This window comes from Anabas testudineus, chromosome 21, assembly GCF_900324465.2.
Source record: "Anabas testudineus chromosome 21, fAnaTes1.2, whole genome shotgun sequence".
Lineage (NCBI taxonomy): Eukaryota > Metazoa > Chordata > Actinopteri > Anabantiformes > Anabantidae > Anabas > Anabas testudineus.
Genome location: NC_046629.1, coordinates 3,562,402 through 3,579,583, shown reverse-complemented (window position 1 = coordinate 3,579,583; position 17,182 = coordinate 3,562,402). Strand labels below are relative to the sequence as shown.

Sequence of the window (17,182 nt, the reverse complement as noted above, 5' to 3'; positions counted from 1 at the left end):
AATGAGACTATGAACCGAGAAATGTTATGTACACGTCTGTCCAATCTTGGATTTTGCTGCAGGGACCTGGGATTGTAAAGGCATGATTTATCCTATTCTATTCATGTGTAAGACCTGAATACAAATATATTCAACCATTAATTATTTTCTATCAGATCAGTGCAATAAATGATTTAGAAATAAATGTAAATGTGAGAAGATGCAACACGTTTATGTGCACATCATCTACTTGGGGCAAAACATAACAAAAACACTCAATGAATTTATTAATGAACATATTTTAATAAAAACTGCAAATGCTAAGGTCTGGCACGTCTGTCTGAACATGGTAAATGTGTTGGATGCAGGAGAAACAGTTTGCATGAAAAACACCTTGTTTTTACTCTGTATAGTTTATGTTACAGTATAAACATTTCTCAGAGGTGAAGCTTTGTGCATTGTCTTTTGTTTTGGTTTATACCACACCTTTAGGACACATCTGTACTGCCTGTGCACTCAAGTACAACGTATCTGTGAGGTTAAAGCCCCACTTCTAGTTGTAATTTGAGAGTCTTTATATCTATATTTAAAGAAAAATGTAAGAAACTAAACCCTGATTTAGACATGAATAAAGAAATGACATTAGCAGATACTTAGTATGGGCCTTAGTGTAGTTGTGTAAGGCCACAGACATTTGCTGCAGTGCCTCTGTCCTGTCTATCTAAAAATCTTGAATAACTATAGAATTCAGAAATATGTGTTTTCCTGGTGGTTAATAATGTTCTTTCACCACAGCAGTTGGGCTTTAGACCTTTAGCGTGTGTCAGCACATGGTGAATGTAGGTCGGCAAGAAGGGGTAGAAATAAACACGGACCACAGTCATTCTCACTGTTGAGAAAGATGAACACAGAAGGTGTACTGTAGTACTTGAATCTCTACAGAGACCAAACAACAGGGGGGAGGAAGGGTTCCTGGAGATTTAGATAAATGAGATGTGTCACAGTAAGCTGCCAGACTTCAGCAGCTTCTCCTCTCTGGTGATGGAGACCTTGGAGGAAACTGAACTCTGCTTTCCACAGCTCCTCAACTCCTCCTGTATGAAGCCGAAGCGTTCTAACTATCAGGCCATGTTGACTAATATTGTTGTTTTCTCTGTGTCTCTGCTCACTGTGTTTCTCAACCTGCTCGTCATCATCTCTATCTCCCACTTCAAGTATTCATCTAGTATTCACGTTCTTCATTCATCCAACTTGTAGAAAATACAATATTAGTGGTTTGTTATAAAGAACATAGACTTTATGACCTTATCTTGAAAGGATAATTTTATTTATTCCACAAAATGCTTTGGATTGCAGCCTTTGCTATGTCTAAAACATTACATGATAATTAATGATAACTATATTGCTGGTCTTTGTCTCCAGGCAGCTCCACACTCCCACCAACCTTCTCCTCCTCTCTCTGGCTGTCTCAGATTTCTTTGTGGGGCTCCTCATGTTGTTTCAAATTATGTTTATCGATGGCTGCTGGTACCTTGGTGACATATTGTGTGCTCTCTATCCATATCTGTTATATGTTACTACCTCCACCTCAGTAGGAACCATGGTTCTTATATCTATTGATCGCTATGTGGCTGTTTGTGTTCCTCTGCATTACTCAACTGAAGTCACACAAACAAGAGTTAAGATCTGTGTTTGTCTGTGTTGGATTTGTTCTGTCATCTTTCAAGCTCTTAATCTCCAGAATAACCTGCAACAACCAGGCAGGTTCAACTCCTGCTTTGGTGAATGTGTCTTTGTCATTAACTACATTGCTGGAGTTGCTGATCTCATTTTCACCTTCATTGCTCCCATCACTGTTATTGTAGTTCTGTATATGAGAGTGTTTTTTGTGGCTGTGACTCAGGCTCGAGCCATGAGATCTCATATTGCAGCTGTCTCACTGCAGCGTTCAGTGAAAGTGAGTAAAAAATCTGAAATGAAAGCGACCAGGACTCTTGGTGTTGTTGTAGTTGTGTTTTTGATGTGTCTCTGTCCATATTACTGTGTGGCTCTTACAGGTCAAGACACCTTACTAAATGACTCAGCTGCTGCCATTGTATTATGTTTGTACTATTTTAACTCCTGTCTGAACCCTATGATCTATGCATTTTTATACCCCTGGTTCAGAAAATCAACTAAATTAATTGTTACCCTTAAGATTCTGCAGGCTGACTCCTCTGCAGCCAACGTACTGTAGAAAGATCCTTACTATGAACAGAAATATATTTTTTCTTATGGTGATAAGTTATTGAGAAATACATGTAAAAGTGTGTGGATCAAATGAGCCAAAACATTAAAACTATCCATACAAGTGTCACTGTTTACTGTAAAATGATTAATATAGCCCACTTGTAGACATTTGGTCCATGGAATAGGCCTAAGTGTTTTGAATACGGGAGAAATGGACACAGTGCAGTGCATCTCATCCTGTTGTGTGTGGGTTTGTCCATGCATTTACACTGTTTAGGTTTGACATGAATAGAAAGCTTAACGTTTGTTCACAATCAGTTATTATTGTCACAGCAAAACACATATTAAAGTGGAGTTGGATGGTCTAACCTGTTGTACTTATATATAGAGAGGTGGCAGGTAATCACATATAATAAAGAAATCACACACAATCTAAATCTCTAAAAAACATATTTAAATTGTCTTAAGATTCAGTCCATTAAGCTGAATGTTAGTCATATTATAAAATATTAAACTTATGTATCTGTGGACTGTAACTGACCGGGTGGTGCATTTATTACTAACAACCAGCCAAGCTAAATTTGCCACTGTGGATCTCTGACCATTCAGTGCTGCTGTGTGCCACATAAATGCCAGTCAAACGTTTGCTCTTCACACAGTTAAACATGTGAAGAGCAAACTAATTATGGCTGACATGATGCCAAACTGCAAAGCACTGTTTAAATAGCCGTAGTCTGACAACCCTTCATATTGCACATTAGCATAGCTGGTCCCGATGTAACCTAATGGATATGGAGTGTAACAGAGAGGTTCCATAATTACCTCTATGGTGCTAACTTTACAGTCGTCATGGACAGTAATCTCCTCACATGTCCTGACCTCAGCGAAGCTTGATGCCACCAGCCAGCGATGGTTAACTGCACTTTCAACCTACTCATTCAAGCTGCAGTACCATGCCGGTTGGTACAACTTTGACGCTGAGGCCCTATCACGGCGCTCTCGGGGAGAAGTGCCTGAAGAAGATCATGCTTGTAAGGAGTGGGAGCTGGTTCATCACCTGACCAAGCAGCTGTGCAAGCCTGGCGATGCTGATGACATCTCCTCTGACACTGTGGACGACATCTGCCGGAGCAAATCTCTGATCAGACCCTCCACCCTCTAACATCACCCTGGTTGAGTCCTTAACAGTCAGTATCAAAGCCATTCCAGACAGTTACCATAACATAGAATTCCATGGACTTCCAGTCACTCCATCTCTGTCCCATGATGACCTAAAAGCAGAACAACAAGCTTAAGCGATTCTTCTGACCAAAGATGGCAGCAGATGTGAAACAGACTGTTACAACTTGTGCCTGGTGTGTCAGACGTAAGCCCCTGGCAAAGAAGGCTGCTGCATTGGTCAACATTCAAACCTGTCGTCCGTGTGAACTTGTGTGTATGGAGTTTTTGCCACTAGAACCTAACAGTGCAAACACAAAAGACGTCCTTGTTCTCACTGATCACTTCACAAAGCTTGCCATACTCAGTCCCAACCAGAAAGCCAAGACCGTTGCTAAGTGTGTCTGGAATGACTTTATGGTCTACAACGGTATTCCAGAGCCCTTACACTCAGACCAAGGGCCAGACTTTTAGTCAAAATGAATCAAGGAGACTCAAACTACTCCCTATAATCCATGGGGAAATCCAGTCGAGTGCTTCAATCGAACACTCCTGAGCATGCTGGGAACTTTGGAATCTAAGCAAAAGCAAAATTGCGAGAGTATGTGAAACCCAATGGTACAAAGAATGAGGTCACAGGGTTCACTCCTTATGAAGTCCTGTGTGGTCGATCACCACTGCTTCTGGTTGACTTGGCTTTAGCTGAGTCCAGTGATAATATGGGGTTTGACACATCATCTCCAAGTGGCAATAACTCTGATCCATTACCACCTGTTCCAATAACGGCTCCTACACCTGTGACACCACTTGCCTTCACTTGCTTGAGGGCGAAGGACCTGTGTCTCTGTCCGAGGGAGGAGATACGTCCACATCTGGTGACAAGTCAGAGGAAACTGTTGAAGAGCTTGTGTCTGAGGACTCACCTGATGCCGATTTATCTGTGGAGCCTGAGGCTGAAGGTCCTGAGCCTGACCCATCTGAGTCATCAGTAGATGCTGCAAATTTTAGCTCTGTTGCTGTACCTGCTAATTCAGTAGCAATATTCAGTATTAGGTAACCCATTATTTTTGGTTGTCCAAGGTGTGTTTAAGACCTCTCTGATGCCTACACCGAGGCTCTCAGTCATGCCCCTGCAGTAGACCTTACCTCACGTAGAATCCTGTAGTTAGGCAGGAATTAACTTAAGAGAGGAAGTTGTAACCCAGCCATTTTTAGACTGTTTTCTCTTCTCTTTATCATTTTCTCACTTCAGTCCATTTCAAGTCTGAAATCTCGCAGGGACTTCCGGCTATTCAAACATGGCGGCGCTTAATTGTTAGTGCGTGGAGTAACATGTTTGAAGCTGCTGCAGTTGTTGTTCTCTCGGGCCACAGGTGTAAACACCTTCTTGTTGCTGTATGAGGTATAATACCACTGGGATCTGGCCAGGTTCCTTGTCTTTGACCGATAATGGTTCCTTTCCTTTGCTTGTTTTTTTTTCTCTTATGGTTTCCATAAGATGGTGAGCTACCACTAGGCCTTGAGCCTGAAGAACCAGACCAGGAGAACTGACAGCCATACCCTCGTTGGTGTGGTAGGAGGCGCTGTTGCCTGCTCCCCCACTCACCGAACACTTCCTCACGTGAACATAGATTTTATTCTGCATGTTTTCACCTGGAACTCCAAACCTCAGATTTGGACCCAACAGTCCAACTATCATTACAAAAGAGGCTGCGTAAACCCTGGACACTTCACCAGTCTATTACCCTCGGATAATTGCATGTCTTAGGTGGTGGGAGGAAATCGAAGTACCTGGAGAAAAGCCACTCAGGCTCATGGAGAACCACAAATAAAGATATCTGGTCTATCTGTGAATTCAACAGTGCTAACCACCATGAAACCCAACACCTAAACCATGCTGCTAAATACACATTAAATGGTAAATGGTCCGTACTTGTACAGCACCTCTCCATTTAACTGGTACTCAAAGTACCCTCACACTGTGTCTCATTCACCCATTCGTACACACAACCACCTAACCACCTGACCTGACTCACCAGGGGCAACTTAGGGTTCAGTATCTTGCCCACTTCAGTATGTGACAGGAGGAGTCAGGAATTGCACCCATCTTTCATTTAATTTTTATTTCAGACGAACTCCTCTTAACATCGAAGGCAGCTGAAGTAATTCCACTCCATAAATGTGACTTTAATTAAAATGTGTGTGAGCACACTGTGATTGTAGACTGGTGGATGGCTAGAAGAGGTGGACATAAACACAGACCACAGGCCATTCTCACTGTTGAGAAAGATGAACACCGAAGCCAAACAGTAGTGCTTTAATCCCTACAGAGACCAAACAGCAGGAGGAGGCAGGAGCAATAGGCGGGAGGATAGAGATAAATCAGATGAGTTACAGATAGCTGTCAGACTTCAGCAGCTTCTCCTCTGTGGTGATGGAGACTTTGGAGGAAACTGAACTCTGCTTTCCACAGCTCCTCAACTCCTCCTGTATGAAGACAAAGCGTCCTCACTATGAGACCCTGCTGACTAATATTGTTGTTTTCTCTGTGTCTCTGCTCACTGTGATTCTCAACCTGCTTGTCATCATCTCTATCTCCCACTTCAAGTATTTAAAATTTGTCTTTAATACATGAAACTGGTAGAAAATACAGTGTTAGAGAGTTTGACATTAAGAACTCATAGTGAGAGGATATTGTTTATTCCACAAAATGCTTTGGATTTTAGCCTTTGTTGAAAAACTGACCTCCTGATGTTAAACTGAGAGGAAAACACTTTTGTTCTGTTCTGTCTAATTGTTAATATGATAATTAATGATAAATCTTTTTCTCCAGGCAGCTTCACACTCCCACCAACCTCCTCCTCCTCTCTCTGGCTGTCTCAGATTTCTTTGTGGGGCTCCTCATGTTTTTTCAAATAATGTTCATCGATGGCTGCTGGTTCCTTGGTGACATAATGTGCACTCTGTATCAGTATCTAGCATATGTTATTGCCTCTACCTCAGCTGGAGCCATGGTTCTCATATCTATTGATCGCTATGTGGCTGTTTGTTTTCCTCTGCTTTACTCAACTGAAGTCACACAAACAAGAGTTAAGATCTGTGTTTGTCTCTGTTGGATTTGTTCTGTCATCTTTCAAACACTAAATCTCCAGGACGTCCTCCAACAACCAGGCAGGTTCAACTCCTGCTTTGGTGAATGTGTCTTTGTCATTAACTACATTGCTGGAGTTGCTGATCTCATTTTCACCTTCATCGCTCCCATCACTGTTATTGTAGTTCTGTATATGAGAGTATTTGTTGTGGCTGTGACTCAGGCTCGAGCCATTAGATCTCATATTGCAGCTGTCTCACTGCAGCGTTCAGTAAAAGTGACGAAAAAATCTGAAATGAAAGCGACCAGGACTCTTGGTGTTGTTATAGTTGTGTTTTTAATATGTCTCTGTCCATATTACTGTGTGGCTCTTACAGGTCAAGACAGCTTGTTAAATGGCTCAGCTGCTGCAATTGTATTATGTTTGTACTATTTTAATTCCTGTTTAAACCCAATGATCTATGCATTTTTATACCCCTGGTTCAGAAAATCAGTTAATCTCATTGTTACACTTAAGATTCTGCAGCCTGACTCCTCTGCAGCCAACATTTGCTGCCTGAAGTGAGATCCTTACTATAAATAGAAATCTAAATTTGGTCATAAATAATTGAGAAACTAATGTAAAAGTCTTTGCTTTTACACTTAACAACATGTGGATCATATGATGAACCAAAGCATTATAACCATTCACACATGTCACTGATTATTGTGCAAAACAACACACGCCAAGCTCTGTGATATGTACTATGATGTGTGATATCATATATGGACTTTTTGTTCTCATAGTAATTGTTTTGAACACAGAAGAAATGGACAGTGTGTTTGGTATAGTGTAGCATGTACATGTTTTTTATTTTTTTAAGGATGGTTGTTTTATTTTAGAAGCAATAAGACAATATAGAAAAGATTGTTCAAGGCCTCAGACACAAACAGAAACCTCAGAGACAATAAACAAATAGGTAGATAGACGACATACTCCGCTGACCTCTGTGATACTCTAATCCTAATTTTTCCTGCTAATGTTTAATATTTTTGAAGGGTTAAATAGGTCAAACGTGCAAACAATGCTTTATGTCCTATATGAGTTATAACTTTCATTTGAGAGTTTTTGTGAGACCTGAGACTTGAAGCAATCCTGCAGCTTCACCCTTTGAACTTGTTCTTCAGCTGCAGGAACCTGTTCAGGGTTTGATGGACTCTCTGCATACACTGACTAACAACAGGTTATCTTTGAAACTGTCAACAACTTCTTTAGTATAGAAAGCTGCTGATACAGTAGAGTGTGAATGAGATTTAAACTTGTTGGTATAATCTGGGTGAAAAACCTAGAGATAGATTTGGACCTGTTTTGTCTCAGTGTGCAGCAGTTGTAGACTGGAGGACAAACACAGACACAGTCATCACCTCCACTGGGAAAGATGGACACACAATAGAATGAACATGACATACTGTAGTAGTTCAAAGTCTATAGAGACACAAGGAGCAGCAGAGGGGAGAGGGAGGGAGGCTGGGTAGGATACAGATAAATGAGACGTACATTAGGAAAGAAAGATTTGGTCAACAAGCTGCCAGACTTCAGCAGCTTCTCCTCTGTGATGATGGAGACTTTGGAGGAAACTGAACTCTGTTTTCCACAGCTCCTCAACTCCTCCTGTGTGAAGACAAAACGTCCTCACTATGAGACCCTCCTGACTAATATAGTTGTTTTCTCTGTGTCTCTGCTCACTGTGATTCTCAACCTGCTCGTCATCATCTCTATCTCCCACTTCAAGTATTTGCATTTTCCAGCAATTTATCAAACTGAAAGATAAAAATAATGTCAGTGATCTATGTTCATATTTCTCTTCTGGTTATAAAAAGATTTTTTTTACAAAATTATTTCAGACTTTGCTTTTCCTGCTTTTATCTGACTGATAATTAATCTTATTTATAATGATAAATCTATTGCTGGTCTTTGTCTCCAGGCAGCTCCACACTCCCACCAACCTCCTCCTTCTCTCCCTGGCTGTCTCAGATTTCTTCATGGGGCTCCTCATGTTCTTTCAAATTATGTTCATCGATGGCTGCTGGTATTTGGGTGACCTCATGTGTTCCCTGTACCAGTATATAGCATACATTAATTCCTCTACCTCAGCTGGAGCCATGGTTCTCATATCTATTGATCGCTATGTGGCTGTTTGTTATCCTCTGCATTACTCAACTGAAGTCACACAAACAAGAGCTAAGATCTGTGTTTGTCTCTGTTGGATTTGTTCTGTCATCTTTCAGAGTCTGGTTCTAATGGACGTCCTGCAACAACCAGGCAGGTTTAACACCTGCTTTGGAGAGTGTGTCTTTGTCATTAACTACATTGCTGGAGTTGCTGATCTCATTTTCACCTTCATTGCTCCCATCACTGTTATTGTAGTTCTGTATATGAGAGTATTTGTTGTGGCTGTGACTCAGGCTCGAGCCATGAGGTCTCATATTGCAGCTGTCTCACTGCAAAATTCAGCAAAAATAACGAGAAAATCTGAAATGAAAGTAACCAGGACTCTTGGTGTTGTTGTAGTTGTGTTTTTAATATGTCTCTGTCCTTATTACTGTGTGGCTCTTACAGGTCAAGACAGCTTGTTAAATGGCTCCATTGCCGCAGTTGTCTTATGTTTGTACTATTTTAATTCCTGTTTAAACCCAATGATCTATGCATTTTTATACCCCTGGTTTAGAAAATCAATTCCTCTTATTGTTACACTTAAGATTCTGCAGCCTGACTCCTCTGCAGCCAACATTTGCTGCCTAAAGTGAGATCCTTACCATAAACAGAAATTACATTTAGACATAAATAATTGAGAAACTAATGTAAAAGTATTTAGTTTAACATGCAGATCATATCATGAGCCAAAGCATTATAACCATTCACACGAATGCCACTGATTATTTTGCAGAACAACACATGCCCAGCTCTGTGATATATATACTACTACAGTGGTGTGAATAAGTGTTTGCCCCCTTATTGATTTTTTTTTTTGCATGTTCGTCACACTTTAATGTGTTTGATCATCAAACTAATTTAATTAGTAGTCAAAGAAAACACAAGTAAACACATCATGCAGTTTTTAAATGAAGGTTTTTATTATTAAGTGTAAAAATAAATCAAAAACTACATTGCCCTGTGTGAAAAAGTGTTTGTCCCCTGAACCTAATAACTGGTTGGGCCACCCTTCGCAGCAACAATTGCAATCAAGCGTTTTCGCTTGATTGCAATGAGTCTGTTACAGAGCTGTGGAGGAAGTTTGGCCCACTCATCTTTGCAGAATTGTTGTAATTCCACCACATTGAAGGGTTTTCGAGCATGAACCACCTTTTTAAGCTCACGCTACAGCATCTCAATTGGATTCAGGTCAGGACTTTGACTATGCCACTCCAAAGTCTTCATTTGGTTTTTCTTTAGCCATTCTGAAGTGGACTTGCTGGTGTGCTTTGGATCATTTTCCTGCTGTAGAATCCAAGTTTGCTTCAGCGTGAGGTCATGAACAGATGGACGGACATTCTCCTTCAGGGTATTTTGGTACACAGCAAAATTCATGGTTCCAAATCATCACAGTAAGTCTTCCAGGTCCTGACGCAGCAAAACAGCTCCAGACCATCACACTACCACCACCATATTTTACTGTTGGTATGATGTTCTTTTTCTAAAATGCGGTGTCACTTTTACACCACTTAATGGGAATCACACCTTTCAAAAAGTTCCACTTTTGTCTCGTCAGTCCACAGAGTATTTTCCCAAAAGTCTTGAGGATCATCAAGATGTTTTCTGGCAAAACTGAGACGAGCCTTTATGTTATTTTTGCTCAGCAATGGTTTTCGTCTTGGAACTCTGCCATGCAAACCATTTTTGCCCAGTATCTGTCTTATGGTGGAGTCATGAACACTCACCCTAATTGAGGCAAGTGAGGCCTGCAGTTCTTTGGCTGTTGTTGTGGGGTTGTTTGTGACCTCTTGGATGAGTTGTCGCTGCGCTCTTGGGGTAATTTTCTATCGGCCAGCCACTCCTGGGAAGGTTCTCCACTGTTCCATGCTTTTGCCATTTATAGATAATGGCTCTCACTGTGGTTCGCTGCAGTCCCAAATTTAGAAATGGCTTTATAACCTTTTCCAGACTGATAAATCTCAATTATTCTCTTTCTCATTTGTTTTTGAATGTCTTTGGATCTCGGCATGATGTCCAGCTTTTGAGGATCTTTTAGTCTACTTCATTTATTAGGCAGGATCTATTTAGAGGATTTCTTGATTGCAAACAGGTATGGCAGCAATCAGACCAAGGTGCAGCTAGAGAAATTGAGCTCAGGTGTGATGAACCAGTGTAAAATTATATTTTAATGGTGGGGGTAAACACTTTTTCACACAGGGCAAAATAGTTTTTGATTTATTTTTAACCTTAATGATAAAAACCTTCATTTAAAAACTGCATGATGTGTTTACTTGTGTTATCTTTGACTAAGAATTAATTTAGTTTGATGATCAGACACATTAAAGTGTTTTGCCTTGTTGTACATCTGCTGTCATTACTCACCTGGCTGTAAAGAAAATTCTGACCCTTAAGCCACAATCGTTCTCCACCCTTTGAACTTGTTCTTCAACTGCAGGAAACTGTTCAGGGTTTGATGGACTCTCTGCATACACTGACTAACAACAGGTTATCTTTGAAACTGTCAACAACTTCTTTAGTATAGAAAGCTGCTGATACAGTAGAGAATAAATGAGATTTAAACTTGTTGGTATAATCTGGGTGAAAAACCTAGAGATAGATTTGGGTCTGTTTTGTCTCTGTCCAGCAGTTGTAGACTGGAAGACAAACACAGACACAGTCATCACCTCCACTGGGAAAGATGGACACACAATAGAATGAACATGACATACTGTAGTAGTTCAATGTCTATAGAGAGACGAGGAGCAGCAGAGGGGAGAGGGAGGGAGGCTGGGTAGGATACAGATAAATGAGACGTACATTAGGAAAGAAAGATTTGGTCAACAAGCTGCCAGACTTCAGCAGCTTCTCCTCTGTGGTGATGGAGACTTTGGAGGAAACTGAACTCTGCTTTCCACAGCTCCTCAACTCCTCCTGTGTGAAGACAAAACGTCCTCACTATGAGACCCTCCTGACTAATATTGTGGTTTTCTCTGTGTCTCTGCTCACTGTGATTCTCAACCTGCTCGTCATCATCTCTATCTCCCACTTCAAGTATTTGCATTTTCCAGCAATTTATCAAACTGAAAGATAAAAATAATGTCAGTGATCTATGTTCATATAAATCCCCTGATTATAAAAAGATTATTTTTACTAAATTATTTCAAAGTTTGCTTTTCCTGTTTTTATCTGACTGATAATTAATCTTATTAATAATTATAAATCTATTGCTGGTCTTTCTCCAGGCAGCTCCACACTCCCACCAACCTCCTCCTTCTCTCTCTGGCCGTCTCAGATTTCTTCATGGGGCTCCTCATGTTCTTTCAAATTATGTTCATCGATGGCTGCTGGTATTTGGGTGACCTCATGTGTTCCCTGTACCAATATATAGCATACATTAATTCCTCTACCTCAGCTGGAGCCATGGTTCTCATATCTATTGATCGCTATGTGGCTGTTTGTTATCCTCTACTTTACTCAACTGAAGTCACACAAACAAGAGCTAAGATCTGTGTTTGTCTCTGTTGGATTTGTTCTGTCATCTTTCAGAGTCTGGTTCTAATGGACGTCCTGCAACAACCAGGCAGGTTTAACTCCTGCTTTGGTGAATGTGTCTTTGTCATTAACTACATTGCTGGAGTTGCTGATCTCATTTTCACCTTCATTGCTCCCATCACTGTTATTGTAGTTCTGTATATGAGAGTATTTGTTGTGGCTGTGACTCAGGCTCGAGCCATGAGGTCTCATATTGCAGCTGTTTCACTGCAGCGTTCAGTAAAAGTGACGAAAAAATCTGAAATGAAAGCGACCAGGACTCTCGGTGTTGTTATAGTTGTGTTTTTAATATGTCTCTGTCCATATTACTGTGTGGCTCTTACAGGTGAAGACAGCTTGTTAAATGGCTCCGTTGCTGCAGTTGTATCATGTTTGTACTATTTTAATTCCTGTTTAAACCCAATGATCTATGCATTTTTATACCCCTGGTTCAGAAAATCAATTAATCTCATTGTTACACTTAAGATTCTGCAGCCTGACTCCTCTGGAGCCAACATTTGCTGCCTGAAGTGAGATCCTTACTATAAACAGAAATATAAATTTGGTCATAAATAATTGAGAAACTAATGTAAAAGTCTTTGCTTTTACACTTAACAACATGTGGATCATATGATGAGCCAAAGCATCATAACCATTCACACAAATGCCACTGATTATTTTCATATATATTTATTCAGCAGTGGGTATGTTCAGTTATTAAACAACTAATTAAGGAACCTGATCTCAACCCCTGTCAGCTGTCCAATTACAGGCCAATATCAAACCTCCCCTTTAGTTCCAAGATTCTCAAAAAGATGGTAGCGAGGAAGCTATGCTCGTATCTACATAGAAATAACATACATAAACTCTATCAGTCAGGATTTAGGCCTCATCACAGTACAGAGACGGCACTTGTTAAACTAGTAAATGACCTCTTATTGGCTTCTGATCAGGGTAGTGTCACGATGCTTGTGCTACTCGACCTCAGTGCAACTTTTGACACCATTGACCATAGTATTCTCCTTCACAGATTAGAAAATGTTGTTGGAATTAAGGGAACGGCCCTCTCCTGGCTTACGTCCGATTTGACAGATCGTTATCAGTATGTAGATCTAAATGGCGATTACTCCACATGCTCTCCAGTGGAGTTTGATGTTCCACAGGGTTCAGTTTTAGGCCCATTGCTTTTTTCCCTCTACATACTTCCTCTGGGCAACATAATCCGTAAGCATGGTATTAACTTTCATTGTTATGCTGACGACACACAGTTATATGTTTCATCAAAACCAGATGAGATCAAACAGCTTAATGAAGTTGAGCTATGTGTAAAGGATATAAGAGACTGGATGCTAATTAACTTCCTTCTGCTTAATCCTGATAAGACAGAAGTACTAGTTATAGGATCATCTGCAGCTAGAAGCAAGATGTTAGATCACACTGTAACTCTAGATGGCCTTTCTGTTACATCTAGTGCAACAGTAGAAGACCTTGGTGTGATTCTAGATTCCAGTCTTTCATTTGAAGCTCATGTAGATAATATCACCAGGACAGCTTTCTTTCACCTCAGAAATATTGCCAAGATAAGGAATATTTTGTCACTAAATGATGCAGATAAAATGAGTCCATGCTTTCATCAACTCTAGGTTGGACTACTGTACTGCCTTACTGTCTGGCTGTTCAACCAGGTGCATAAACAAGCTTCAGTTAGTTCAGAATGCAGCAGCGAGAGTCCTCACTAGAACCAGAAGATACGAGCACATCAACCCCTATCTTATCTACACTTCATTGGCTCCCTGTGAAATTTTGCATTCATTTTAAAATACTACTTTTGACATTTAAAGCATTAAATGACCTCACGCCGCAGTATCTAAGTGAACTGCTAGTGTCTTATGATCCACGCCTACTTCGATCAAAGGATGCTGGCTGCCTGTCAGTATCTCGTATCATGAAAACTACAGCTGGGGGCAGAGCTTTTTCTCACAAAGCCCCAAAGTTATGGAATAGCCTTCCAGATAGGGTTCGGGACTCAGACACAGTCTCAGTATTTAAGTCTAGACTAAAAACCTATTTAAATAGTCAAGCATTTTTGTAAATAGATTTGCCTTAGGGAAGGACTCATGGGCGTAGAGCATTATGGTGAACTGGATGGAAGATGGTGTCTTCCCAACTCTCACTGATCACTCAGGTTTGTTGACGGTGAAGTGATTGGTTGCTCTACATCCCAGGGAGCCCTCATGTCTGTGTTTCCCTATGGCTCACCATTTAAGTTAAGCTGTCATAGTTAGTCCTGCCGGAGTCCCTGCTGCACTCTTCACTAAATCTACATTCACCTCAAACTTTATCTGACTGTGATCATTCCTAACTGTTATCTCTCCTCTTCTGCTCTCCCCTCTCTCTCTTTCCCTTTTCCTGTCTGTCTGTCGAGCTACACGTTGTTCCACCCTTTTCTGGTCAGAGATCTTGTCGCTTGGATCCCCAGTATGGCCCTGTGTGGTGACTGGGGTTTGTTACACGCCACCACGAAGTCGCTCTTGGCCTCGGCGGATGTCGGTAATGCATTAGGACTCATTCGAGAGTTTTTGTGAGAGCAGAGACTTGAAACAATCCTGTAGCTTCACAAGTGGAGTGAACCCCTGTGAAACACCACCCTAACTGCTCCAAAGTGGTTATTCATGTGGTATGAAATTATTTTAGTTACCAAAAATCATAATCCTAATTCTAATATGTGGATCAATGGTGTCTCTGGCCTGTGGACTTGTTCTTCATCTGCTGTCATTGCTCACCTAGCTGTAAAGACAATGCCGCCCTCCAAGCCACAATCTGGACGTTCTCCACGCTTTGAACTTGTTCTCCAGCTGCAGGAAACTGTTCAGGGTGGATGGACTCTCTGCATACACTGACTAACAACAGGTTATCTTTGAAACTGTCAACAACTTCTTTAGTATAGAAAGCTGCTGATACAGTAGAGTGTGAATGAGATTTAAACTTGTTGGTATAATCTGGGTGAAAAACCTAGAGATAGATTTGGGCCTGTTTTGTCTCAGTGTGCAGCAGTTGTAGACTGGAGGACAAACACAGACACAGTCATCACCTCCACTGGGAAAGATGGACACACAATAGAATGAACATGACATACTGTAGTAGTTCAATGTCTGTAGAGACACAAGGAGCAGCAGAGGGGAGAGGGAGGGAGGCTGGGTAGGATACAGATAAATGAGACGTACAGTAGGAAAGAAAGATTTGGTCAACAAGCTGCCAGACTTCAGCAGCTTCTCCTCTGTGGTGATGGAGACTTTGGAGGAAACTGAACTCTGTTTTCCACAGCTCCTCAACTCCTCCTGTGTGAAGACAAAACGTCCTCACTATGAGACCCTGCTGACTAATATTGTTGTTTTCTCTGTGTCTCTGCTCACTGTGATTCTCAACCTGCTCGTCATCATCTCTATCTCCCACTTCAAGTATTTGCATTTTCCAGCAATTTATCAAACTGAAAGATAAAAATAATGTCAGTGGTCTATGTTCATATTTCTCTCCTGGTTATAAAGATAGAGAACAATAGTAATGTTTAATAAATTCAATGATTTAATAATTTCAGAGTTTGCTTTTCCTGTTTTTATCTGACTGATAATTGATCTTATTAATAATGATAAATCTATTGCTGGTCTTTGTCTCCAGGCAGCTCCACACTCCCACCAACCTCCTCCTCCTCTCTCTGGCTGTCTCAGATTTCTTCATGGGGCTCCTCATGTTCTTTCAAGTTATGTTCATAGATGGCTGCTGGTTTCTGGGTGACATAATGTGCAGTCTGTATCAGTATCTAGCATATGTTATTGGCTCTACCTCAGCTGGAGCCATGGTTCTCATATCTATTGATCGCTATGTGGCTGTTTGTTATCCTCTACTTTACTCAACTGAAGTCACACTAAATACAGTTAAGATCTGTGTTTATCTCTGTTGGATTTGTTCTGTCATCTTTGAGAGTCTGGTTCTAATGGACGTCCTGCAACAACCAGGCAGGTTCAACTCCTGCTTTGGTGAATGTGTCTTTGTCATTAACTACATTGCTGGAGTTGCTGATCTCATTTTCACCTTCATTGCTCCCATCACTGTTATTGTAGTTCTGTATATGAGAGTGTTTGTTGTGGCTGTGACTCAGGCTCGAGCCATTAGATCTCATATTGCAGCTGTTTCACTGCAAAATTCAGCAAAAATAACGAGAAAATCTGAAATGAAAGTAACCAGGACTCTTGGTGTTGTTATAGTTGTGTTTTTAATATGTCTTTGTCCATATTACTGTGTGGCTCTTACAGGTGAAGACAGCTTGTTAAATGGCTCCGTTGCTGCAATTGTATTATGTTTGTACTATTTTAATTCCTGTTTAAACCCAATGATCTATGCATTTTTATACCCCTGGTTCAGAAAATCAATTAATCTCATTGTTACACTTAAGATTTTGCAGCCTGACTCCTCTGCAGTCAACGTACTGTAGAATACTGCATGTTTCCTGAAAAGACGTTGGTCTGGATAAAATGAGAACATGCAGCATTTACCACTTTTACAGTTAATTATATGACAGCGTAAATTTCACATAAATTATGAAGGACACATGCCAGAAGCTGGAATAAATTAAATGTTGAGTGAGCAGCTGGTTTTTCTAGTGAGTATGTAAGATGCATGAGAAAGGGCCAAATGTCAGGATGTGAGTGACTCCAACTTAGGTTCTGTTGTTATAATCAGACAGGGGAGGTGATTTTCCCACCCTGTGGCATAAGTATCAGAAAATGTGTGCAGTGGGTTTAACATTTCAGTGTACAATATGGAGCTTCATAGCCGCAAAATGGTCCGTGTCCATGTATGCAGCATTTACTGAATATCATTTATGTTACAGTGTAATATTCTGTAATAATGAATTTAAGTACAGTGCAGGATATTTTACTTTTTGATGTATCACAACTTTCAGATTGATTGGCGAAACCTTTAATCTCTAGAAGCATCAGTAGCTCAACTATTGTTGCTGCTAA

At 40.7% G+C, this 17,182-nt stretch overlaps 4 protein-coding genes across 4 annotated transcripts; all 4 read left to right on the top strand.

The window, feature by feature from the left end:
* Positions 1-1,020: 1,020 nt before the first annotated feature.
* LOC113172663 (trace amine-associated receptor 3-like) lies at positions 1,021-2,215 on the top strand. The gene is made up of 2 exons (XM_026375654.1): positions 1,021-1,193; positions 1,402-2,215. The coding sequence occupies exons 1-2, from the start codon at positions 1,021-1,023 to the stop codon at positions 2,213-2,215; spliced, it is 987 nt and encodes a 328-aa protein (XP_026231439.1).
* A 3,585-nt stretch (positions 2,216-5,800) lies between these two features.
* Positions 5,801-7,022, top strand: LOC113173383 (trace amine-associated receptor 13c-like). The gene is made up of 2 exons (XM_026376799.1): positions 5,801-5,973; positions 6,200-7,022. The coding sequence occupies exons 1-2, from the start codon at positions 5,801-5,803 to the stop codon at positions 7,020-7,022; spliced, it is 996 nt and encodes a 331-aa protein (XP_026232584.1).
* A 1,033-nt stretch (positions 7,023-8,055) lies between these two features.
* On the top strand, positions 8,056-9,244 carry LOC113173382 (trace amine-associated receptor 13c-like). The gene is made up of 2 exons (XM_026376797.1): positions 8,056-8,228; positions 8,422-9,244. Exons 1-2 carry the CDS (start codon positions 8,056-8,058, stop codon positions 9,242-9,244), a joined length of 996 nt encoding a protein of 331 aa, XP_026232582.1.
* Positions 9,245-11,508: 2,264 nt separating this feature from the next.
* Positions 11,509-12,695, top strand: LOC113173380 (trace amine-associated receptor 13c-like). Its single transcript, XM_026376795.1, has 2 exons — positions 11,509-11,681; positions 11,873-12,695. Exons 1-2 carry the CDS (start codon positions 11,509-11,511, stop codon positions 12,693-12,695), a joined length of 996 nt encoding a protein of 331 aa, XP_026232580.1.
* The last annotated feature ends 4,487 nt before the right edge of the window (positions 12,696-17,182 follow it).

Bases quoted from the DNA above. Each gene is read 5' to 3' on its own strand.
- LOC113173383 (XM_026376799.1), top strand. From the start codon at position 5,801: ATGGAGACTTTGGAGGAAACTGAACTCTGCTTTCCACAGCTCCTCAAC. The intron at 5,974-6,199 runs GTATTTAAAATT...CTTTTTCTCCAG, and splicing joins ATCTCTATCTCCCACTTCAA to GCAGCTTCACACTCCCACCA.
- LOC113172663 (XM_026375654.1), top strand. From the start codon at position 1,021: ATGGAGACCTTGGAGGAAACTGAACTCTGCTTTCCACAGCTCCTCAAC. The intron at 1,194-1,401 runs GTATTCATCTAG...CTTTGTCTCCAG, and splicing joins ATCTCTATCTCCCACTTCAA to GCAGCTCCACACTCCCACCA.
- LOC113173382 (XM_026376797.1), top strand. From the start codon at position 8,056: ATGGAGACTTTGGAGGAAACTGAACTCTGTTTTCCACAGCTCCTCAAC. The intron at 8,229-8,421 runs GTATTTGCATTT...CTTTGTCTCCAG, and splicing joins ATCTCTATCTCCCACTTCAA to GCAGCTCCACACTCCCACCA.
- LOC113173380 (XM_026376795.1), top strand. From the start codon at position 11,509: ATGGAGACTTTGGAGGAAACTGAACTCTGCTTTCCACAGCTCCTCAAC. The intron at 11,682-11,872 runs GTATTTGCATTT...GTCTTTCTCCAG, and splicing joins ATCTCTATCTCCCACTTCAA to GCAGCTCCACACTCCCACCA.